Here is a 24,692-nt window from a genome sequence, read left to right on the forward strand (position 1 = left end):
GTGGGTGCCGCTGAGGTGGCTCTTTGTTACTGCATCGGCGCTGATCCGACGCCTGCACCGAAAATTTCTCTTCCAGCACGCGCTCGCTGCCCCTGCGCTACATCCACTGGAACTGGTGGCCATAATTTTATAGGCTGGACGGCTGTACTGGTACCTCGACACGCCCAACTCGCGGCGGCTGACCTACCCAGCGCAAAGTATCCGTACACGAGCGCCGCTACTTCGTCTCCTAATCTCCTGCACCAAGTAGCAGCCATTGGACACCCTCGGACCCGTCGCGGGTATCACTAGGTACGTCCGTTTGCTAGCGTCTGCCGCCCTTCCGCGAGGTACCTCGATTAGAGGCCGCTCCCCCTCTCGAGGCCCTGGGTGTCTGGGTTTCTGCCGGCTTCAGCGCCTGCTGCGCCGCTCCCAGCACGCAGGTGGCCCAACAGCCTGCCTGGCCAGCCTGCTATGGCTAGTGCTACCTGCCCAGCGCCCACCCGAAGCCCCCCCAGCCAGCGCTCTTTGTCTGGCTGTCTGCCATTTCCCACCCGACACCACACGCACACACACACATACACATACATTCTCTCCGCCAACCCGCGACGCGACTCAACGTTGTCGTCCATCAAACCACCCACTGTGCCGTGTTACGGCCCCGTCTCCATCCATCCCTGCGCCCATCAATGGGCTCTTGGCCGCCGTGCCTGCTGATTTCGCTGACGTCGCCGCGCACAGCTTGTCGGGCTCATCGCCATGAGCACCTGGATGAACGACGCAGTCCCGAACCACAATGGCAACGGCTTCCCGCACATGAATGATCCCAGCGCTGCCAGTGCCATGATGGACCCTTCTGCCTTCATGGCCAACCCGGGCCAGTTCAATCCGGCCGCCCAGTTTTCCAATCAACAGCAGATGGCCCTGCAAAACGGCCCGATGCGCCACGCCTCGCCCGCCGGCTACCAGGCATCTCAGGTCTACCAGACCAATTCTGTCATTCCATCAAAGCGGCCTCGGCCCCGTGAGGATTCCATCTCCGGCTCTCCCAGGCAGAATCCGGGCATGCTTCCGACGTCGCGCTCCGAAACGCCGCAGCAGCAGAGCTTCCCCGGCTTCCAGCCTGGCGCTATGCCGCAGCAGAATGCTGGCCAATTCTCCCACCTCCAGACCAACGGCTCGGCTAACGCAAGCCCCTCGCCCATCATGGGCAACCAAATGCGCCCAGGTAGTGTCCCTCAGAGGGTGGCGACGGCCTCGCCTCACCCGTTTTCCCCGGGCGCTCAGCAGTTTGCTTCTCAGACGTCGCCCATCACCTCGGAACATGGCACACCCCAGCCGAATCCATACATGCAGAACATGCCTCAAGGCTACAACCCGGCTTTCGCGCAATCCCCATCGAATCCGCGCCCATCACCAAATCCAAATGCGATGGCGGGCAATCCCATGATGGCCCAACAAATGGCTCAGATGGGACAACCCATGGGCCAAATGCCAGCTGGCATGTATGCTCAGTTGCAGCAACAGCAGCAGATTCAACAGCAACAGCAACACCAGCAACAGCCCCAACAACCCCAACAACAGCAACAGCGACCCCAGAACCTGACTGAAGGGCAGAAAATGGCCGCGTATCAGATGCGGCTCCAACAGCAACTCCAAGGCAACATGCAAATGCAGGCTCAAATGCAGGCTCAAGGCATGGGCCGCGGGATGATGGCGAAGCAGCCGCAGATGCCTGGTGTACCAAATGGCCAGATGCCTCAAGGACCGATGCGACCTCAACACCGACCAACTGGCAGCATTAACGGAGAACAGTTTATGAAGAATTTGACCGGGCTCATGAATGCTAAAGGCCTTCCATTAGATCCAAATCCCATGATCGGGGACCGGCTGGTCAATCTGATGATTCTGTTCCAAGCTGTTCAGCAAAAGGGCGGTTCGAAGTCGGTGACCGTTGCCAATGGCTGGGGCCATGTCGCTCAGGCTATGGGACTTCCGGCGCAGCAGCCTAACGTTCCCTTTTCGCTCAAACAGATCTACGAGCGTAATTTGTCCAAGTTTGAAGAAGTCTGGATAGCCCAGCAGAAGCAGAGAATGATGCAGCAGCAACAAGCGAATCTTGCAAACCAAGTCGCGCCGCAAAAACAGGCCCCGCCGCCTCAACATATGAATCAGGGTCAAATACAGCCGGTGCAACAACAGCAGCCGCAGCCGCAGCAACAACAACAGCAACAGCAACAGCAACAGCAACAGCAACCGCCGCCCCAGGCCCATGTACAGCAACATACTCCTGTGAAATCTGGTCAACCCTCAGTCAACGGCTTCTCCACTCCTCAAACTCCACAGCAGCTTCAGCAGCCAAACGCTATCCCTGGCCACAATAGGAACAGCTTGTCGCGCGGCATTGATCCAGCTGGACCGAATGACTTTTCAATACCATCGCCAGCTCACTCGCGGGCGGGAAGTATGCTTATGGGGCCAGCCGACGGCAGACCGGTTGGTGTCATGAATGCCGAGCAGCAAATGCCACGGCCTCCCCAGAAGTCGGATAGCTATAATCCTTGCGCGCGAGAGCTTTCCACGTATGGCGGTGTCGACCTCCACGCAGCGAATTTGTTAGGCGCAGAGCTGGAGCGGTGGAAGCCAACTGTTCCTCCAGTAAACGACCTTGGTAACATTGATATAGCTGCGCTGACGCGTAGCCTGCAAAGTGGCATACACGGAGAAGTTCGTCTTGCTCTGGACACGCTTGCGACAGTATCCCATTCGCCGAACCAGGCACATTTCCTACAGCTGCGATACTGCGATGACTTGGTAGATGCGCTCATCGATTGTGCGGAGGAGCAGCTCGAGCTATTAACAGAGCACACGGCAGAAGTATCCGATGATATCCAGCTCACCCCATACGAGGAGGTTGTCAGAGCATGCCGGATTGAGCGATGGGCAATTCGGGACGTTCCCGCCTTTGGCACCGACGAATATGAACTTGACCGAGCCGTCGATCGATTAGTGTGCATCTCAACCATTTTACGAAACGTATCTTTCCCGGGAGAGCAGAACGACAACCACAATATTCTCGCTGATGAGTCCGTCATCAAGTTTCTCTGCACTGCCATTCGGTATCTCGGCACCAGGACAATGCTTCTCCGAACTCATAACAATACTCTTGACTTCATGAAGGATGTGGTCGTCCTCCTCTCTAATATTGCTAGTTCGGTCGAAATACCCGGCCGAGAACAGGCATTGTGTCTTTTGCAGTTCTTGCTATCATTTGCTCCGGTTCCCAGTCCAGTATTGACCAATGATACACTTTTCTTCACCAATTATGACCCAAGCGTTCATACCTACCTTCCCCATGCGGTTGATGCATTGGCAAAGCTTCTTGCTCGCGACGAGCCCAATAGAGGTCATTACAAAAACCTTTTCGCTTTCGATGCTGCCAACGCCACTCCGCACGAGCTTCTTACTCGGACATTTGCGCTGGCAATCTCACCAATTCCAGACAAAGTTCGGGAGCGCGATCGACCGGCAAATTTCCCCTCACTCGTTGAGGTACGGAAGCCATACCTGATGCAAGGCCTGTTGTCAGCAGAAATTCTTGCGTCTCTAGCACCCGGCGCTGAGTCAAATCTCGTCAGGAGCTGGTTGAATGCGGGTAACGGCCTGGCGAACAACCTGTTCCGTCTCGGCCAGGATCTGAGTCGCACGTACGAACAGCCACAACAAGCCTTTGGTCGTGGAGCAGGACGGGCCCCGCCGAGGAAAGATCCTGAGCTTGTCTACATCTCTGTCCTTGCGATTGCTTTGCTTAGGCGGTTGGTGGAAAAGTCGAGAGATCCAAATAACCCAGCCTTTTCAGCTGCTGGAGCCTTCTTACCGACCGGGCAGGCGCTACTGGAGGCCCTATCTATGCATAGCCCTGAATGGTCAAAGGAGGGCTTATTGCAGCATTTGTCAACAATCACAACTCTGGCGGGCTAAGTCCTGATTTTGAACGTTTTAATGTTTTTTTTGAAAAGGTCTAAAATATGAGCATTTGCGGGATAATCGTCCCCGTTAACTTTGAAAAGAAAAGAAAGAAAAAGCAGGAGGCGAAGGCTGAAGGAGGAGGTTACGTTCAGGGTTTACAGTTGACGGTGTCGACAATGATCAAACGTGTAAATGTTATGTCTGGGGTTGATAATGTTTGTTTTAAACCATCCATCACAATTGCGATGGTGCATAGGTGTTCAATATCAGCGGGTTTTGGAAAGGCGGAATTCTCGCGGACTCATCGCGGCGTCTGTGTACATAGGAGTAGGGATGTTACATACACTGATACCTCTTTTTGGTGGCCTGGATTATTCGTTTATTGAATTTGTTGTACATATATATGTTAAGTCATAAAATGCGCCACATCTTACAAATGAGCGTCAAGCTCGGGTCATCTCTTGCCAACGCTCACCATCTCAGTCTCAGAAGTTTGGTTCTTCCTCCTCTATACACGGGCTTAGAAACCACGCTCAAGCAGCCACCCCCTAGCCTTGTCGAAATAATCACCCTAGAACAGAGAAACGAGTTGTCAGCCACTGTGTCGTCGGCCTTGATTGCCAGCAGGAAGGTCCACCCATTATTACCTTTAATTCTATGTGCTGTGTTGTTGGGTTGATCCGCACATCCTCTCTAGCGACACCAAGGCCACCAACTAGATCCTCTAATAGCCGTACACGATCACCGTCGACCTTCTTAATCAAAACCACCTGGCGTGTGCCGCCTGACTGCCACCTCCGGTATATAGGGAGCTGGACAGAAGGTGTACGGCGCACTATATAGCCAAGGCTAACGAGCTCTTCTGGTGTTTTGGTTGGCGGAGGTACAGGGGCGCGACTCAATTGACGCAAATGAGGGGGAATCTTGAGCTTCTGGTTGGGGTTTTGTCGAGACGAGGGCTTTGTCGAGATGGATGCTGCTTGGAGGGTGGAAAGGAATGGAGATCTTGATGCGAAGGCGTTGATTCGCGTCTGTACTGCAGGCCTATAGAGACTTGCACTCCTCAAAGGGAGAGCTCTAGGCATAAGGTAACTCATCTTGAGTGTAGTGATACAATAGTAGACAACGACTTGCGCCGTTAGAGTTCGTGATTCGGATCGAGTTTGGAGAAAGTCGATCCAATGGCGGAGATGGATCCTTGCAACAGGGTCCTATTTGATCGTCTCGTTGGGTAATGAAAGAGCAAAAGATCCGAATGACCTAATGAACAAGGAGAGTCACCGTCCCAGTGACGCACGAGCTTTCAATTCAGCCCGGTTGCTGTCTTGCGCCTCTGCTTTCGAGCCTTCAAAGTTCCTTTTTGCTTCAAATCGCCAGATCACATGATGCGCCGCAAAACTTTGGTTCTTTGGCGACAGATATCGGCAGATATTCGGGTAAAAAAGCGCAAACCCCCCCACACCACTTTGTGTATTCGCGAAATTCACCAAAAATCTGCCCCTCCATTTACAGGCGACCTTTTTGCAGAATTAGCGACGAAATCCTCCTCATTTTCGACCGACCAAAGGAAACACCCCAATACCCCCGTTTACCTCGCCGCGGTCAGACTCTTCACCTACGAAATTAATCTCATCATGGAGGATATTCTGAAGGCCCTGCCAGCCGATGGCGCGTCAATCATGCCCAAGGTTGCGCCGCACCTGAGCCGTCACTTGCTCTTCCCGCTTATCCAGTTCGAGGGCGACCAGGCCGAGGAGAAGGGCGATTCCGAGCTGGCCAAGAAGATCCTGTCAGGCAAGATTCAGCTGCTGGACGATACCAACATGACGGACTACGTAGCGTCGCTGTACTGCGAGCTGCACGGAGTTGCCGAGGCCCCGGCCGAGTACACCAAGAAGAGACAGGATGTGCTGGCACAGCTGGACAAGTACGAGAAGGCGACGGAGCAGATTGCAAACCTCCTAACCCAGGACGAGGTCGTCAACGGGCTGAGAAGCGACAAGGTGGCCAACTTGGAGTTTCTCAAGAACCAGCACGGAGTAGGTGGAAATCCTGGCACAAGCAGGCCAATGAAAATGCCTTGCGTGTCCGAAAATGCTAACGCTATTGTCTCCTTTTTTTCTCCCTAGGTCACTATTGAGATGGTAAATGCTCTCTATGACTTTGGACAGTTCCAGTTCCGATGCGGTCAATATGGCCCTGCTGCCGATATGCTCTACCAGTTCCGAGTTCTCTCCACCGACAATGACAAGGTGGCCGCTGCTACATGGGGAAAGCTTGCTTCCGAAATCCTCTCTACGAACTGGGAGTCTGCTGTTGATGAGCTTAAGAACGTCCGAGAGGGTATCGATACGAGACTCTTCAACAACCCTCGAGCTCAGCTTGACCACCGGACCATGCTTATTCACTGGTCTCTCTTCCCCCTGTTCAACTTTGAGGGTGCCCGGGAACCCATCCTGGACATGTTCTTCTCTGCTTCCTACATCAACACCATCCAGACCTCTTGCCCCTGGATCCTGCGGTATTTGATTGCCGCCGTTATCACCGGCCGCACACGTGCACGCAACAGCTCTGTCCAGCAAAAGCAGCTCAAAGACATCGTTCGATATGTTCGACAGGAAGCCTACGAGTATGCTGACCCCATCACCCAGTTTGTCAACGCCCTCTACATTGCCCACGACTTTAACGCTGCTCGTGAGGCTCTCCGCATGGCCGAGGAGGTGTGCCGCGGCGATTTCTTCCTGGCTGCGTCCACTGATGCCTTTGTCAACGCTGCCCGACACCTCATTTGCGAGAGCTACTGCAAGATCTTTAGCCGAATGAACATCAGGGACCTGAGCGCCAAGCTTGGCTTGAACCCTGATGATGGAGAGAAGTGGATCGTGAACCTGATCCGCGAGACGCGCCTGGATGCCAAGATTGACAGCCAGGATGGCACTGTCATTATGAACCACCCCCCCAACAACGTTTACCAGCAGGTCATTGAGAAGACCAAGGGCGGATTCTTCAGGACACAAGTCCTCAACGCTGCTGTCTCCAAATAAACTGCTGAGACTGCTAGCAGATGTATTCGTAACAATCAAATAGCAAAGCGAACACTCGTTTAGAGATCGACTTTTTTTGAAGTAGGGGAAAGGGGGTGGTTTCGAGGAAAGATGATGCTCATGCCTCACTTCTAAAACTCCGAGATTTGAAGAGGCAAAGGAGGACATACCTTTGGGCTCACGGACGGGATGGGTTTATTGAAGACACCAAAAAGAACCGGCGATTTTCACATTTCGAGGCTCCTCCAAAAAGAAACGGGGAATTAAAAAAGAGCAAAGAGCAAAGAAAACGGTAGACCGGCCCTGTTTTGTTTATATTCTTATCTCTCTCTCTATCTCTGTAGTGATGCGGTTTGCATTGCATGGCGTTTATTCGGATAAGACAGGGACAGGGAGGATGTCTTCTTGAGGGAGGGAGCAGGGCTGTAATGAAATTATTCCTTTGTGCAATGATGAGAAGTTTTTAAATATTGTTGATTCTTTTGCTGTGTGTTATGATGCAATGTGAAGGTTGTGTACGTTAGGTTTCTCTGAGTTGCTCACATCAAAGTAACATTTGAGTGCTGGCTAAACATTACCATGAGGTAATTCTCGTGTTTATCAGGCATGTCTATCATCATTTTATACTCTACCTGATTATATGCCACTGATATTCATAACGCTACCATGATCATGATGTAATTGCCACAACATTCCAATGACAAAAACGTCCACGCACTCCAGCCAAATCTACTACTGTTCATGTTGTCGGGCCGCCATCCATACTTTCCCCTTCAAAGCCTCAATAGCACTGTCTCTCATCCACCAAACGCCCTCTGCCTCATCCTCCGTCTCTTCATGCTGTGCGGGAGCATCGTCCTTCGACTCGTCCTGAGAGTTTGCCGGCTTGATGGTGCTCTGACTATCCGTCATGGCCGTCAACGAAGATTGGCGGAGGTTATCGCGAGAGTCGCCCCATTCGAAGAGCAACCTTGCACCTTCGAGGCGCTCTCTATCGCCGCCTTCCATGACGCCCCGTTCCATCTCGAGCCTTGCGTCCACGGCGCTTCCAATACCGCCTTGCTGTTCGTCACCGGTGTCCAACAAGGCTGCTTTCTCCGCGTAGCTGAGATCTTGCAAAGCATCCAGGTTGAGGATCCACTCTAGGGGATTCTCGCCCTTTTCTTGCTCGCCGAGCGCTCTCAGGGTTGACGTGAAGGTGCCCTCGCGCGGTGGCCGTCTACGGAGAAAGAGATTATGTGTCTGCGCGAATGTTTTTCTGAGCTCCTCGTTTGAGAAGTCAAGTTCAACATCCCAGTATTGTGGACCACCAGCAGTGGTCACGCTGGATATCTGATCGAGAGGAGGCAGCAGACATGGGGTTGTTCTCGACAATACCGACTCAATAGACGAACTGCCTCGCATCTTGATATGTACAGGTACAGAGACGGTTTGGCCTGTGAGTGCATCCTTGGCGACAAGACAGCGTTGTTCAGCCGCCAGGACCCAAAAGTGTCTAAAGGCCTGAAGGTGCGATCGGTTGTCCATAACGTTTACCGGGAAAATCGGATAAAAGGCCACCAGCAATGCTGCGATTGCTTTGTTACTGGATCCAAAAGTAGTAGTGCCACAGCCAAGGAATAACGCTCCAATAGCAAGATGGGCTGCGAGATGTGAGCCATAAGGCGTATCAGGATCATCCCTTCCATGCAGAGCCCGAAGTCGACGGAGGACAGGGATGTCACCTGTGCCAGCCATGACAATGGAGCAAGAAACTGCGAGAATATCCTGGCACATTCGGGCATTTGTTCTAGCTAGCTCTTCGTCGTAGAGGGGAGCGGCATCAGGATGCATTCTGGGCGTTGCCGGCAGCCCAGTAATACGCATGAACTGATCTAGATAATGCAACAGTAAATCTCGCACTTTGGGAGAGGCACTTCCGGAGAAACGAAGAGCGATAGCAAAGCAGAGGCCTGTCAAAATACTGAAAAAGGGCAAGTCGGATGATCTCAGCTTGGTCGTGTTGTGTAGTTTGTGCCGTGAGCGATACGGAGCAGGAAGGCTTTTCTGAATCCAGTCAAACGTGGGTTCGATTTGAGACCACAGAATGAGATTTTTTGTCATAGTCCGTAGAAGAAGAATATCGGGGCGAACGTAATCAAACTGAAGCACCGAATCGGGGATATCGATCTTTCGCGCAACGATCTGATCCTCCGATTTCATGAAGATAAGTGCAATGGCCATGACTGCACCGGCGGAGGCCCGATCCAGAACATGTACGATCTCAACATTCTTTGTTGCGGTGGCGTGTGTGATAAGTTTCTCTGTGAGACGCATGTCATGTAAGCCCTTGAGATCGTTTCCCTTGCCAAGATTGATGAAGCCAAGTGCTAAACCGGCCGCAAGGCGATAACATTCACTCCTCAGGGGCTCTTCTTCATCTTCGTCGTCGACATGCTCAATTTCTGAAAGCATTATCTCGCTCATACGTCGGTGTTGGCTACCACAGTACAAAAGGCCAATTCCCATGATGCCGGACGTTTGAGTGAGGGGCGAAAGGTTAAGTTCCGCAGCACCTCGCGGAAGCATGCGAGTAGCGTGTACGGAGAGGAGGCGAGTTATGAGAGAATCCATGGTGCCCATGTATGACGCGGCGAGGCCAAGCAGCAGGCCGATGGAGGTCATCGTATGTTTTGGCGTAAGGTACTTAAAAGCTACCCATTTTGCAACGCCTTTGAGATGGCCGTTCAGTCCAAGTGCTAGCAGAAATCCAGCATGCCGGTTGCTCATGTCTTGACTCGGTTTGTTGTACAGAATCCACGAAGTATCAATGCCCTTTGCTTGTGGGGAAATTGCCAGCCCAGCCGCGACACCTTGATGGAAGAATCCCCAGCAAACCTTCTCCTCTGTGAATAAGGTCTTGTCCACGCCTACAGTGACGTTGTTGGGCTTGACAACGCAGTTCAGGTTGAACCCGCCAATATGGAATTTCTGGGTAATTAGAGGGAAGCGAAGGCTGTAAAAAAGAAGTCCTCTCCCTGCCGGAATAGCCAGGGTTCCGGCGGCAATCCTGGAAACTAGCTCTTTTTGCTTCTCTAAATATTCACTTTCAGGCAAACCTGGGTCTTGTGGCAGACTCACAACTCTAGGTTTATGAGTTGCCAGCAAGTCTCGAGCTTCTTGAAGGCGGCGGTCGTCCCTAAAGAGTGCCCGAATCACAGACTGTCGCTCGGTTCCTTCGCCTTCGTCATAACCCTGGCTATTTGTTTGCTCAACACTTTCACAGAGCAACTTGTATTCCCAACTTGCCGTATGTGTTGGTGTCTGGTTTGCTTGTTAGTAGATTGCACTAAAGCATGGGGTAATGATAGTAACTCACTAAGATGTTGGACATGGCCGGACGATGACGCTTATTGGAGGTGAGAATCAGGCTGATATCAGTCCTCTTTACCAGCTCCAGCATCTCATCCGACCAGGAAGAAGGAGGATGAGGTTGGCAGAGCGCTATGGCATCCTGAAGAGGTATCAAAATAGCCTCTGGGAGGGTTTCAAGGACATGATTAGTTAAGCCGCACTCTTTCATAGCTTCCACCATTTGCACTGCTGTGGTATTTGCTTTGATAAGCTTAAAGAAGCGTTTAAACATAATGGTTCGGGGGAGAATAGAGTTCCAGCGGTTGTCAAACAATTTATCAGGTTCGGATAATTGTGCGGCAGTATAAAAGATATCTGCTGGAATGATATAGTCTTGGCCATGGAGCCCTGTAAAACGGGATTGAATCCATTCCAGTATATCTGGCCTGGCTGTTGGTTCAGAGATTGGCGACTTCAGACGAAGTTCTTTAATGAATTATCCATTAGTAAAGGAGCTGGTCTAAGAAATAAGAATAATGAAACCATACCTTGATCGTGGCGTGGGTCGAGGTCTTCTTGTATCCCCAGTTCATAAAATGACGAGTAGTTGTGCCACTTTAACCATCTAGCAATTTGGCATAGGATCACACGAAGATCGGCTCGACCGGATGGCAGATATTCTGCGGACATAATGTCAAGTTTCTGTTCCTCTAACAGAAGGTGAATGGCCATGAAAACATCCTCAGCAGCTTTTCGTCTGTATTCAGAACTTCTGCCTAGAGAAGTTGGGAGATATCCGGAGGGCCCGAAAGCATTGATCCCAAATGAAGAACCCATATATTCTTTGGCCAGAATAACATGCCTGGAAATGAATTTTGTACCGAGACCCTGGGTGATGTTTTGAGAAGTGGTTTCATCATCATCATCAATGACCCATTGCCATCCGCGATTGATCATCCAGGCCGGGCACCCAAGAGAGTTTACAGTTTCTCCCATTTCAAGAGCTTTCCAGTCATCGGAATCCCTAAGGGAGGCGTATGACCCGGAAGGATGCCTCCGCTTCCGAACTGAAAGTCTCTCAGACGGGGAATTTCGAACTTCCGACCGATCGAGGTTTAAGAATAGTGCCAGGAGCAGGATGGTCAAGGCAGACCATTCCACGTTGCCATCTGCTTTACCTTGGCTACATAGCCATTGCATGACATGAAGCCACCCTGTGTGAATCCGTTCCCCAACTGAATCAGGAAAGACACTTCTGCAGATGTTGAGAATAGCAGACACTGGAGCACAAGACGGCCGCAGCTGGATTCTCAACTGATGGAGACGTCCTTGCGTGTCAACTACGTCGACCACTCCGCGATGCCTGGAGTGGCAGACGCCCACAATACTGCCATTAGTGAGATCTATGATTTCGCTCTTTCGCTGCCTGACGTCTCTGTCGACTGCCCTTCCACGGAATTGCAGACTCTTTGTGTCATCGACAAAAAGGAGAGAAAGCGAGAGTTTGGTCATCTCACTCCAGGGTGCCTGAGTGCTCAGCTCATGTCGACCGTCCATGGATTCCGACAACACAAGGATTGCAGACTGGTCTCCATCGATTATTTTGCATGAGTCAACCACGTTTTGCGCTCTTCGTAATTCGCCTGGCAAAATTGATACTGCAATCGTGGAAGATGACCCCTTACGCCCAGAGGTAACAACAGTCTTTTGATGTAGTTTGAGAGAAAAGGTGACCAGTTGGAGGCGTTTCTCCATAACTTCTTGGATACCTATAAGCAATTGGCCCGTATGACAATCATTTGTAGCAAAAGGAGGGGCTGCAAGAACAAATACTTTCGCCTGATTTCGAGAAGTGCCGCCGGGTGGTGAATAGTGAACGTTTGAGCTATCTATTGGGATGATATGGATTTTGCTGAAGAGCATTTCATGTTGTAGTCCGTCAAATTCACGGTCATCAAGCCGTATATTATGAAGGCGATCATCTAAGCCGCCGTCTAACGGAGCTTCCAACAAACTTCCGAGGCTATGATGAACCTGGTGAATATAGGAAGAGCTGGAACGGCCATGATTACCAAGAGAATCATGTCTTTTCGAAGATACACCACTGAGAAGTGATGTTTGGTCTGGGAAGACTGCTCTGTCGTAGGAGGCCGAGAGATCTGCACGAGCTAGCATTGAACTCAGCCTGCGTGAGCTCCTCCGCCCAACTCCAGAACTTTCCATATTTTGCCTTTCCAACAAATCCAGCGGTTTCTCGAGCTTTTCGCTTTTGCGTGATCGCTTCCCTGGCAGCGGTGCGCCAAAGCTATCACGATGATTTGCTTGTACCGGGGTAGATGCGCCGCTGGCAAATCCAGGCTGCATGGAGCTTCGACGTCGGGACGCCTTTGTGCTTGGACTTGCGTGACGCTTGATGAAGTGATCCTCATGTTCCAAATATGACAATCTCCAGATTGTGTAGGCATTAGCCTCGCGGTTGATGGTGACGCCAAGTATCAGAGGCTCATGGGGATGTTCAGGGGAAGTACCAGGGATAACGACTTTCTCAACGTAGAGTATTTCTTCAGCGGGATCGAGAAAGCCATGTATCTTTGAAGCTTTATTCCTATTTCTCCGGGTTGACGTCACTTTCTCGGCATCTGTCACAACAAGCCCGATGTCTAACAACGGATCGGTGAGAGCCACGAGTCGAGGCCAGTGAGATTCAGGCTGCTCCAACGGCGCATCCCACATGTTTTCCAGCGTCATATTCAGTCCTACCGGTAGCAGCTTGGGATTTCCGAGGCCCTCCACGGAGAAAGCAGTTTGCTGAGAGCTGCCGAATGCAGTCAGCTGTGACGACACGAAAGAGTTGGGCGGAACTCGAGGAAACTTCAAGGCAATCGGTGCGAAGTTCTCGGCCTTTTGCTTCGTCTGTATGAGAACTCCAACAGGGGCGGCACAGGCTGATTCAACTTCGAACGGCATGTGGACTACGTGACTTGTCCCCGATAGCATGTAGATATGGGCCTGGGTTTTGAGAAAGACCACCAAGCCCTTTTCAAGGGCTACAGGACGCTGGCCCACGGCAACAGAAGCCTTGCGGTTACCGCCTCCATCTTCCGAGGCTGGAAAATATGTGAGAAGGGCTTGTGTGATGGATTCCTTTTCGAGATCGAATTTGAATGATTTGCGGAAAATGCCCCCACGGCACCAAATCACACATCTGTCGGTAGTGAGCAGCTCGTCCTCTACTTGGCTTCCATCTCCGTCGTCAGTAAAAATCTCCCAGGAATATGACGAGGCAGGCGGATCTGGAGGTAGCAGCTGTTCGTCAATAGCATGCCGAAGCCCAGCCGGTTGATGCAGCCCTAGAGATTGAACAGTTGCCATGCTGGACGATGAACTCCATACGCCGATTGGCAATGGCTTCGATTTGTCAATATTGCCGCCCACTTAGTGATTGCTGGAGCCCGGCCCAGGCATCGTATCCCATGCAACGACTACAATCTAAGCATGCGGCTAATGACATGTATGTTTCTTTTTGTTGACTCTAAAGCATCTGAAGATGGGAATATTCGCGTGTCGGCGCGTGGTTGGTGGTTGAGCTTTGGTGGGGTCGACTGCGATTGAAAATCCGGCGTTGGATCGATAGCAGCCTGTTTCAGGGCGCCGACCACTAAACGACGGGCTCCCTTAAGGCTCTAGCACTAGCGGCAACAGCTGTCTGTAGCTCGTGACGTAGATGCGACCCGGCATCAATAGCTGCCCATCAGGTACCCAAACTGCGGAGTACCTGCATTGGCATCCTAGCAGCAGCATCATCACCGCCTTGCTTTGCTTCCAGTTTCCACTCTATTGAGCGGCAGCCGGGCGCTGCAAGCTCTAAAGCCCGAATTGAACCAAGAACCGCTGGAGATCCAGCATGACATATGCTCTATTGCCATCATGACAGGACGGTCGCCTCAGCAGTCAGAGCTTCCCGAAGCTCTGCCAGTACCCGATGCGCCCAGCGACAGCTCTACGGCAGCCAACGAGACGGAAGACAGAGACATTGCGCAGTCCCTCTCTACAGGATCGTTGAAGGATAAGAAGTCTGAGGACAAGCAGACTGAAAGGGCGGAGAAGAGTGTTGAGGGGGGTGCGACTGGGAAAGATGGCGGTGACGAAGATGGCAAGCCAAGCGCCAAGGTAGAGGGCAAGGAGGACGATGAAGAGGAAGAAGATGGGGATGACGAAGAAGAGGACGATGAAGAAGAAGAGGGGGAAGACGACGATGATGACGAAGAAGAAGAAGAGGAGGAGGAGGAGGAGGAGGAGGAGGAGGAGGAGGAGGAGGAGGAGGAAGACGATGAGGAACCACTGTTGAAATCAACGAGACTGACCCAACACCTCGGCGCAGTCTATCGCAATGGCGACGCGACCAGCGCTTGTCTAGTCGCGGGCGACAAGATGGTACGGGTCAACCACCGCTTGCCTTTATACGAGTCCTACTGACCAAACGCATATAGATTGTCGGTACGCATAATGGCAACATCGTAAGTAATTCCAATACCATCTCACAGCTCATATGGCTAAAAGGCCGCCTAGCACGTCATCCAATTGCCTGGATTCAACACTCTACGAGTATATCATGCGCACTCAGCTTCCGTCACTAGCATATCGATATCACCGTATCCTCCCCCCCTTCCAGACGAAAAAGCCGAGATGATACAACGAGCACAGACCGGTTTAGTTGGGCCACCAGCAAGACCATCTGAAAGTTCTCCCTCAGCGGCAACGAAGAGGATGAGGGAGATTCCCCAAGTGCCTAAAATACCTTCGAATGACATCTATATTGCTACATCATCGATGGACGGTAATGTTTGTGTGCAGTCCTTAGTCGACCTGAAAGATGTTCAACTTCGAAACTTTGCCAGACCCGTACAAGCAGTCGCTTTATCACCAGACTACAAGTCAGATCGAACATATTTATCGGGCGGGCGGGCAGGACAACTCATTCTCACTGTAGGCGGTGGCCCAGGTCGAAGTACCTCCACTACGGTTGGCACTGCGGCTGCTGTGGCATCTGACTGGCTTTCTACAATAGGCGTCAAGAATAGTGGCGGAAAAGATACGGTGCTTCATTCTGGTGAGGGAACGATTAATACTATCAAATGGTCTCTCTCAGGAAAATACGTTGCATGGCTCAATGAACATGGAACCAAGATTATGAGATCCAAGCTTCATCTCGATAACACGGAGATTGAAGACGCTTGGAAAAGGATTGGTCACGTTGACCGACCACATACCAGCGAATGGGAGACGATGGCTGGCGTTTGGAAAGGTCGCGCCGAGTGGATAGATGAGAAGTCGGTCGAAAGTGATGAGTCGGAGGACTCTCACGATGCCGCTACTGCTTCTTCACCTACCGTGTCAAGCGCAAAGACTTTTGAAAGGCTTCTTGTTGGCTGGGGAGGAACAATGTGGATTATTCATGTCCACCCAGGAGGCATCGGCCATGGTAAGCAGGCTGGCGAAAAAACCATTGCGCGTGCCGAAATAGCCAAGATGTAAGTGGCTCCTTTTATCTTGATACCATTTTGTAGGAAATCATCAATTAGTATCATACTAACAGCTGCCTAGTCTTCATATAGATTGCATCATTTCTGGAATCTCTCTGTACGCCCAGAATCAATTGCTAGTATTAGCATTCAGCTCTCCAGAAGATGAAGGCGATACCGCAGAAGACGATACATCCGGTCCATCACATTCACGGGACGCATCTAAGAAACACAAATCGAAGCATTCCACATCATCTGCAGATATTGAGCAACAGCATAGCCAACGACAACGCTTGAACGCTCTGCCTCCCGAGCTGAGGCTAATTGATCTCAAGTCTCAAGCTGAGGTAGATCGGCACAGTCTCTCCATTAATCGTGTTGATAGGCTTTCTGCTGCTGACTATCACATGTGTCTCCTACCTGCGCGGAATGCCGCCTCCGTAGTGGCATCAACGAAAAGCGCTTTAGAGGCACTTGCCGGTATCGGGTCGGAAATGTGGAATGTTGCGGTTAACCCAAGATCCTTGTTCAGCTCTGGCGCCAGTATCATGAGCGGAGGTAGTGGTGATGATGGCGCCTCCGTTTACAAAGCTGGGAGCATTGCAGGAACTATACGATCGAGCCCCATCAGAACTAGAGTTCCTACCGTACATCCTACATTGTCCAAACCAGGGGTCAAAATATTCCTTCATAGTCCCTACGACTGCGTTCTGGCCACCAAGAGAGATCTTTCTGATCATCTCACGTGGCTGTTGGAGCGTGAGCAGTACCGACAAGCGTGGGAACTTCTCGACGAAAACCCTGAAATTTTGGCCGAGTCATTCGATGGCATCAACGATCCAGCGATGCCTCCTACGCCATCCAAACACCCGGGCGGAGCCGATGATTTCTTTGACGACGAGTCCGTGGCAGACACTACTCAAAGAAACATGTACTCGGCTGTGGAAAAGGAGAAGAGGCGAGTTGGTGAGCTGTGGATCCGGGAAGTGATTGATGACGGCGACTGGGAGATGGCTGGCCAAGTCTGTGGCAAGGTTCTCACGACTCCCGATCGCTGGGAGAAATGGGTTTGGACCTTTGCAGGTGCCAACAAGTTTGACGAAATCACGAAACACATGCCAACAAAGCCTATGAAGCCGCCATTGCCAACGACCATATATGAGGTGCTTTTGGGACATTATATACAAAATAACAAGCCTCGGTTCAGAGAATTATTAGAGCTATGGCCAACCGATCTTTTCGATATCCCTGCTATTACAACGACGTTGGAGAATCAGCTCAAATATCGCGATGTTCGTGAGAACAGTGTCGAAGATGGCGAAAGAGGTCGGGATTGGAAAATCGTCGTAGAAAGCTTGGCCAAGCTGTACGAAGCTGGTGGCCGACATCGTGATGCGCTCAGATGCTATATCAGACTTCAAGACGCAGACTCAGCATTCCGGCTGATCGGTGACTACCACCTTGCGGACGCCGTAGCAGACGACATTCCTGCATTCATCGGACTACGTGTCTCCCCCGAACGACTCAAGTATATGGACGAGCATCAACTGGTTGCAGCAACCGCCGAAGCCATTACTCTGCTGGTTGATGAGGCTCAACATGGCCTTGTGCGGCCTGAAGTTGTCGTAGAGCAGCTGCAAGCAAGAAATCTCCAGTTATACCTGTTTTTCTACCTGCGTGGATTATGGAAGGGCCAAGGAATCGCAGAGCACATGGGAGAGAATCTCGAACGGCTGATCCTGGACAGTCAATCTTTAGTGGATAACTTTGCGGATCTGGCCGTTCGCCTATTTGCCACCTATGATAGACCGCTGCTCATGGAATTTTTGAAGACGTCGACCTCTTATGGATTCGAAAAGGTATGGCTTTAACTCCTCTCCATCCCAAACTCGATAGTTGCTTACATCTTCCGTGAACTAGGCCGTCCAAGAGTGCGAACAGCACTCATACTACGATGAGTTGATATATCTTTATTCCAAGACTGGTCAAATGAAGCGCGCACTGTACCTCATCATAGACCGGTTAAACGATGTCAACAAGGCAATAGATTTCGCGAAGGAGCAGGACGATCCTGATTTGTGGGAAGACTTGCTAAACTATAGCATGGATAAGCCGAGCTTCATTCGTGCGCTCCTTGAGCAAGTTGGTACGACCATAAATCCAATAACTTTGGTTCGACGAATACCGGAGGGTCTCGAAATTCAAGGTCTAAGAGAAGGACTTATCCATATGATGAAGGAGCATGAACTTCAGCACAGCATTAGTTGGGGAGTAGCGACAGTTTTACGAAGTGAAGTTGCGACAGCTCAGAATGAGCTTCGAACAGGCCAACGGAAGGGCATCAAATTCGAAGTCCTTTCGACTGACGAGGAAGAAACTGCCGAGGATGAAAAGTCTGAAGGCGTCCCGAAGCCTGGGCAATGCGCAAAATGTCTCGAGACATTCACAGAGTACGAGATGGAAGCATTAATGGGATTTGTGTGCGGGCATGCGTTCCACGTAAGCCATTTGCTTGAAATGCTACACAAAGGCAAACAAAACGATATTGATCTTGGAAATGGGCCAGAAGAGGGAAGTCGCTATTCCGTTGGTATGAAGGTCATGAAGGCGAGGTTGTTGAGGGACAAGGTGAGAGGGGGTTGTCCAATTTGCCACCCAACCGAAGCTTAGAAGTGTATGTATGTACATTGGGCGTTTCATTTTATATATCCCTGGGTCCTTTCATAATCTATTGTTTAAGCATGGTGGAGATAGAAGATTTGGTAATTAATTATTATTTTGAGGAACTTTGATGCCTTTAGGTAGATAATGGTGTGAGTTATGATGCCAAATGTTGGGAATTGTATGGCATGAAGAAGAGACGAAGCAATGATCAAAATTTACGCGTGAACATATATTTTATCCCACTACCAAGAGGCGTTAATGTGGTTTTTACAATTAAAGGAATTTAGAGCAAATCTATTCCTGTTCGCCGATCACGATCATGCCACTGAATATTTCCCAAATGTGCAAATCCAGGTTTAACCTTATAACCTGTCCCAACTGCCAATTTCCATCGAAAATGCCATGTATATGACGAATCTGGTAAAAGCATCGCGGCTCTTTCGTAGTAGAAAGAGGTGGTCAGTTACATGAAAAGAGTCATGACCATGGCGAGACTGCCAAAGGCCACGCCAGACATGGCCTTGAGAGCCACTCCAGCGCTGGTGCGGTCTGGGGCAGAAGGAGCCGTCATACTGCCAGAAGGGCTGTCATGGCTCATGACCGACGTCGAGTTGGTCTGCTGCTTGCCCGTGACGGAGCCCGAGGCCGTAGTCTTGCCGCTGGTGACGGCGGTAGAGCCAGTGGCAGCAAGGACGGAGTTGGTCTCCAGCGATGGGCTGCCAAGGGTATCAGTAGTCGAAACCACCGTGACAGTAGGCTCAGGAACACCAGGATCAACGTGAGACCAAATAGTGGTTGGGATAGGCTCGCCAATGGGAGTGACGGACACGGCCTGAGTGGTCGATTCGACAGAGGCAGAGTAGCCGATGGAGGACTCAGGAACAACTGCGTTGGTAACAGTGGTGACGGAAACCTGGCACTGGGTACTCTCAATGACGGTGCAGTAGTTCATGGAATACATGAGGATGCCTAGACTGGGTTAGTGATTTGAGAGGTTCATGGTTAGGGGGACAGAACGAACCGTTGGAAGTGGTGGTGCCGATCTGCTGAGTCTCAACAGTGACAGTGGACTGGCTATCCGCTAAAGAAGAGTCAGTCAGTCATTGTAAATTAATTTGAAGCTGTTCACGGCAATTGTTGAAGAAATAGGGATGCTCACAATACTGAGTGGTGGCAAACGCGCCGGATAGGAGAAGGCTAGCGAGAGCCATGGTCATCTTGGGCGTGGCCATTGCAACGTCAGTTAAGAGGAGGAAGTCGATGCTTTTGAGATAGAGATTTCTAGAATGAATCTATTAGCAAGGAGTCACTAATGTTAAAAAGATTGCTAAGGAGGAAAATGTGCTGAGCATCGCGTGCTAGAAGTTGGAGAGGGTATGCTAGCGGCGGCGATGATGGCTCAGGAGGATGATCGAGTTGCTAACAGGCATCAAAACGATACCTTAAGCGTAACGTCTTTCACGAGAGGGTAATTGAAATGAAATACCTTGAAAGTGTGGTGAAGATGGTTTGCTCGTGGAGTTGCGAGATGGTGACGGGGGAGGAAGAAGAAGCAAGAGGAGGGAATTCAACAGGGAGGTAAATATCTACAGCCCCACAATTGCGTTGGCGAAGAAATCAGTAAACGCGTCTTTAATTTGATTCTATTTTTTCCCTGTGCAGGTAAATGTTGATTGGGAATTTCGGGGGTGACAAGTGGTGGACAGCTGGCAGCGGAAGATGATTGAAGCAGTGAATCACAGCCACAGGAGTTGACGATCACCAAGATGATACGGCGCGACAAATAGCGGAATTGCGTGAAGAATAAGTTGTTTTGAGTAGTTTTCGAAAGCTCTTTTGCTTATTTCTATTTCGCTGTGCAAGATGATATATTTGGTGGTGTTTGATAGGCCATGTGGGAGAGTGCAGGAAGGGGAAGAGATTACTACTGAGTACTACATGAAAGAATCCTCGACAACAGGGGATAGATGAATCTTATGGATTTGCATGTTACACGCGTGAAATTCAGTGCAGCACATTGTCGCGGATTTCGGGAATTTTGATATGGAAAACGACATATCTGTGCCATCTCGTTTGCCGCCTGCCGCTTCATTTCCCCCTCCCGCGCAGTTGCATAGTACCTGTATACAGCGCAACTCGGTGTACCAAAACAGAACTGTCAAATCGCAATCAGAGTTTACATAATGAATTCAAAGAATTCAACGATTCCATCTATTGCATCTAAACCGGAAAGGAGAGAGAACCACCAAGTCCTACAAACTACCTATGCGGAGGGGTTTCGACTTGTTGTGGACTCAATCACGATACCACGCAGCTGTCCGTTCTGTGGCACCAACCAGCCGATACAATGGCACCAATTAGTTTCATCTTACTCAGGCATCAAGTCTTTGAGCGGGTTTTGTTTTGTCTATTCAAATATTGTACTCCTCTAGTTTCTTTTTAAACTGGGCTTCTTCTTTAATGTTGCTCCTATACCTACAAGCAGGGGCGTCGGTTAAGTTCCTTGGCCGTGGGATGAGCATAAAGTCTAAACCACAAGTACAAAATACATGATACTCCCGTTGTCAGGTGATAGGAAAATAATAAAACCACAACGCCATCAATTAACTTTTTCTTCACTAGAAACCAACTCGTCAAGCAGAAGCACAATACACGAGGAAAACCTTGGAAGTTTTACTCCATCGCCATTCGACCGCGCAACACCGGCAGCTTGTTATGCCGAAGTTCTCATCTCCATTGCCCCGGTCTCACTAGAAACTCCAGCCTCGTATGTCCTCGTCGGTCTTTCTGCGGGCATTTGCCCGACTTGTGCGTGAGATGGCCTCAAAATCCGATGCCTGTCTCAGCTTAAACTTTTGCGAGCTAGCATCGTATGCAAGGCCGGCAATTGTGCTTACTACTATCACGGCTCCCACTCCCCACCAGATGGCCGAGAATGGAAAGCTGATCGTGTCCAAGTCGAGCCACTCCGCGTCCCCAATTGGGCCACCAAAAGCCTCTCTCCAAAGCCTCTCATACCTCTGAGCCATGCATCTCCAACGAGGGGCCATGTGTTGGAGCGCCACGCCTGATTCAATCTTGTTGCCATTGGTCCTTGAGTGGGCACATCATGATGAGATCAAAGACCAGGCAGTGATGCTTCAAGGCGGGGCCCCAGACCCAGAAAAGATCCATGGAATTCACTATTGGCGCCACGAGTCTCCTTGGCTGGTTCTCCAACCGCCTGCCAACCCTCCAACCCTCCCTGCCGACGCCTCGGCACTCTTAGCTCTAAACTAGCCCCTGCTGCCATTTGCCGGAGCTCTGGAGGAGCTCGAGAAGCTGTCTCTGTAAGGCTCGACTTGCTGCCACCAACCGCAGCCACCGGTGTTAAAAGTATCGACAGTCCTGCGAATCACCACCGTCGCTAACTTCGCCCCTCGACCGTGTCCCGAGAGTTCCGGCCTCTAGCCCGGGGAAGTCACACGATGCTTGACGCTTGGCTACGGAGATAGCTTCGTATCTCATTCGGCGTTGAGGAAGCCAGTGTTTTACTCCATCGAGCCAACCCAACCTAGTAATAAGACGGCATATCTGAATCCCGGCGTGGAGTTTGACCTCCGATGGCTGCTTTTGAGTAGCTGATCACTACTTGCTTGGACCAACTTCTGGGGCATCGAGACATTCGCCTAAAGGCGCGGCGCGAAGAGGGGAAGCAAGCTCCATACCAATAAACATCACCAAACCCCTCGGGAGAACGGAAATAGGCTAGAACCGACATACCCGACATGAGGGGAACACAGATGAGGTACAGACATTGGACACGGCACGAGAAGTAGATGGAGCCGTGTCGTCTGTATATAAACGAGGCACCCAGGAATGGCGTGTTCTTTTCTCTTGCCTTGTCTGTCTACTCGTCCTCAGACGCTTGCATTAAGTAGACATCATTGTGTCTACTCCCAGTCATAGTCGTCAACTTCTTTGATACAAGATTGCAAGACTCTATACAAGTATGGCTACCCCAGGTACCGACCCCATCGAGGGACAATATAACAAAGAATCCGCGGCCGACGTGCCCACCAACGGGCATCATGTTTCCAATGGCATGGGCTCGGGACAGCAGTTCCAGCAGCCCCAGCAGTATCAGCAGTATCCGGGCTATGGACAATTTGTTCCGTTTAGCAACACCCAAGATCCTCGGGGCGGACCTCACCAGGCCATGATCTCCCAGGTCTACCAACCTACCCTTGGTAAGATTGGTAACCCAGGTCCTCTTGGTCTGATCGGTTTCGCTTTGACGACCTTCGTGCTCGGACTTTACCAGTGCGGTGCTGGGTATGTTCCCCCAAGAATGACCTCATTCTTTCTCTTTCACCTTGGCGTACGCTAACCCAACAATAGTCTCCCTAATTCCAATCCATTGGGCAACGTCGGCCCTGATCAGGCTGTCTTCGGTGTGGCTGTCTTCTTCGGAGGCATGGCTCAGTTTGTTGCTGGCGTCATGGAATTTGTCCTTGGCAATACCTTCGGTTGTACTCTCCACTGTTCATACGGGGCTTTCTGGCTTGCCTTTGCCATGTTCTCAGTCCCTACACTGGGCATCCAGGCCGCCTATAATGGAGATCAGCGTGCCTTTAGCTTTGCTGTTGGCATTTTCCTCATCATATGGTGCTTCCTCACCATCATCTTCTTTGTTGCGGCGCTCAAGACAAACTTTACCATCTTGATGGTGCTTGGCCTGCTTGCGCTGTCTTTCTTCTTCCTCAGCATTGCGCAGTTCGTCTCAACGGAGCACACCACTGCGGCGGTGCGATTGAACCGAGCCGGTGGTGCCTTTGCCGTCTTCTGTGCCATGTTTGCATTCTACGCTGGAGCGGCAGGCCTCATGCTCAAAGACACAACTTTTGTCACCTTCCCACTTGGAGAGATTCCATATCCCTCAGTCAAGCGAGAGAGGGCCGCAGCCGCGGCGAAAAATGTCTAGAGCCATGAATGATGCCAATTCATGGTTAAAATATGCTACTCATTTTATTGAGTACTTCATTTCACATTATCCCGGCTTTCAATTACTGAGAAGGATGTAATGCGCTGAAGGATGAATCGATCGAAGACGGACAATAAGTTCAACAGGTGGGACGAAGAGGGGAGTTGAATGTTGTTCGGCTTTGTCTGTGTGCACTGATTATACCCTCGCTTTTGATACCCACCTGCTCGTTTGTTTTTTTGGTTTATATAATCTCTGTGCGAAGTACCTGTGGTGGCAAGGGTAATGGCAGTGGACAAATAATATGGATGGAATACTAAGGGAAACCCCCAAGTTCAATAATTATACCCAAATGCTGCAGACGACAAAACCAACTGTTTCTCATTTTACGTTATGAAATATTTCCAATTAAACAAATTATCAAAAGCAAAACTCGCAATGACTTGTTATACAATGATAGTGATTGCTTCCCACATTCATCTCCCATAGTGAATGGTTCTTATCAATCATGCAATCTCCCAGCTACAAATTCGCCTTTCCTTCAAATTCACCTGCCAGTTCATAATCAGTCATACAAGCTCTGCACTTCGTCAAGGGTTTCATCTGCCTTGCCTTTTGCTTTGGCGGCAGTACCCTTTGCCTTTCCCTTCATCTCCTCTGCCTTGCCTTTGGCAGCTGACTTCATGCCTTCTGCTTTGCCCTTGGCGTGGGCCTCCATGCCTTCTACTTGGCTAGAGACGCCGCTGCTGGAAAGATCTTCGGCTGTTTCCATGACCTTGTGCGATGCCTTGGCTATACATTGGGGAGGAAAAGATGATTGATTAGTCACGAGTACATTCTTGTAGTGAATGGTTGTAATTAAGACGTACTGGCAATGTTGATGCCGTCAACGAGCTTATCGCTCACAGCCCTGTCGATGTGCTTCAACTCATCCTTGACAGCCTCGGTGGCGGTCCTTTGTGCCGCCAACGAAGTGGTAAATGTGCGTGATGTCCGAACTGCAGCGATCCGTGACACGGGGGTCACGACTGCGGCGGTTCTGCTGACATTGATGGTTCGAGTGAGGAAAGACATGATGAATTCTGTTATTGAGCCGTTCAACGCTGTGATAGTTTTTTTGTGGTAATTGATTGATTAGAGAGGGGAAAAGGAATGCAAAAGAAGAAAGAAAAAAGTGTAAAAATTTAACTGCATATATACCTAAGCAATTGCACATGC

At 50.6% G+C, this 24,692-nt stretch overlaps 8 protein-coding genes across 8 annotated transcripts; 4 read left to right on the forward strand and 4 right to left on the reverse strand.

Annotated features, from left to right (window-relative positions):
• Positions 1-738: 738 nt before the first annotated feature.
• T069G_02946 (ARID/BRIGHT DNA binding domain-containing protein) lies at positions 739-3,960 on the forward strand (the record flags this gene model as incomplete). Its single annotated transcript, XM_056170156.1, has 1 exon — positions 739-3,960. The coding sequence occupies one exon, from the start codon at positions 739-741 to the stop codon at positions 3,958-3,960; it is 3,222 nt and encodes a 1,073-aa protein (XP_056031048.1).
• Positions 3,961-4,468: 508 nt separating this feature from the next.
• Positions 4,469-5,045, reverse strand: T069G_02947 (mitochondrial large subunit ribosomal protein (Img2) domain-containing protein; the record flags this gene model as incomplete). The annotated part of the gene is made up of 2 exons (XM_056170157.1): positions 4,469-4,519; positions 4,596-5,045. 2 exons carry the CDS (start codon positions 5,043-5,045, stop codon positions 4,469-4,471), a joined length of 501 nt encoding a protein of 166 aa, XP_056031049.1.
• A 537-nt stretch (positions 5,046-5,582) lies between these two features.
• T069G_02948 (PCI domain-containing protein) lies at positions 5,583-6,992 on the forward strand (the record flags this gene model as incomplete). The annotated part of the gene is made up of 2 exons (XM_056170158.1): positions 5,583-5,987; positions 6,078-6,992. 2 exons carry the CDS (start codon positions 5,583-5,585, stop codon positions 6,990-6,992), a joined length of 1,320 nt encoding a protein of 439 aa, XP_056031050.1.
• A 732-nt stretch (positions 6,993-7,724) lies between these two features.
• Positions 7,725-13,697, reverse strand: T069G_02949 (anaphase-promoting complex subunit 1 domain-containing protein; the record flags this gene model as incomplete). Its single annotated transcript, XM_056170159.1, has 4 exons — positions 7,725-8,955; positions 9,022-10,295; positions 10,351-10,811; positions 10,874-13,697. The coding sequence occupies 4 exons, from the start codon at positions 13,695-13,697 to the stop codon at positions 7,725-7,727; spliced, it is 5,790 nt and encodes a 1,929-aa protein (XP_056031051.1).
• A 555-nt stretch (positions 13,698-14,252) lies between these two features.
• T069G_02950 (uncharacterized protein) lies at positions 14,253-18,517 on the forward strand (the record flags this gene model as incomplete). Its single annotated transcript, XM_056170160.1, has 7 exons — positions 14,253-14,759; positions 14,816-14,842; positions 14,895-15,856; positions 15,930-16,018; positions 16,109-16,334; positions 16,542-17,706; positions 17,768-18,517. The coding sequence occupies 7 exons, from the start codon at positions 14,253-14,255 to the stop codon at positions 18,515-18,517; spliced, it is 3,726 nt and encodes a 1,241-aa protein (XP_056031052.1).
• Positions 18,518-18,974: 457 nt separating this feature from the next.
• Positions 18,975-19,728, reverse strand: T069G_02951 (uncharacterized protein; the record flags this gene model as incomplete). Its single annotated transcript, XM_056170161.1, has 3 exons — positions 18,975-19,480; positions 19,533-19,592; positions 19,671-19,728. 3 exons carry the CDS (start codon positions 19,726-19,728, stop codon positions 18,975-18,977), a joined length of 624 nt encoding a protein of 207 aa, XP_056031053.1.
• A 2,774-nt stretch (positions 19,729-22,502) lies between these two features.
• T069G_02952 (GPR1/FUN34/yaaH family domain-containing protein) lies at positions 22,503-23,474 on the forward strand (the record flags this gene model as incomplete). Its single annotated transcript, XM_056170162.1, has 2 exons — positions 22,503-22,825; positions 22,892-23,474. The coding sequence occupies 2 exons, from the start codon at positions 22,503-22,505 to the stop codon at positions 23,472-23,474; spliced, it is 906 nt and encodes a 301-aa protein (XP_056031054.1).
• A 565-nt stretch (positions 23,475-24,039) lies between these two features.
• Positions 24,040-24,548, reverse strand: T069G_02953 (uncharacterized protein; the record flags this gene model as incomplete). Its single annotated transcript, XM_056170163.1, has 2 exons — positions 24,040-24,266; positions 24,344-24,548. 2 exons carry the CDS (start codon positions 24,546-24,548, stop codon positions 24,040-24,042), a joined length of 432 nt encoding a protein of 143 aa, XP_056031055.1.
• Between the last annotated feature and the right edge of the window lie 144 nt (positions 24,549-24,692).

Source organism: Trichoderma breve, chromosome 2 (genome assembly GCF_028502605.1).
Source record: "Trichoderma breve strain T069 chromosome 2, whole genome shotgun sequence".
Taxonomy (NCBI): Eukaryota; Fungi; Ascomycota; class Sordariomycetes; order Hypocreales; family Hypocreaceae; genus Trichoderma; species Trichoderma breve.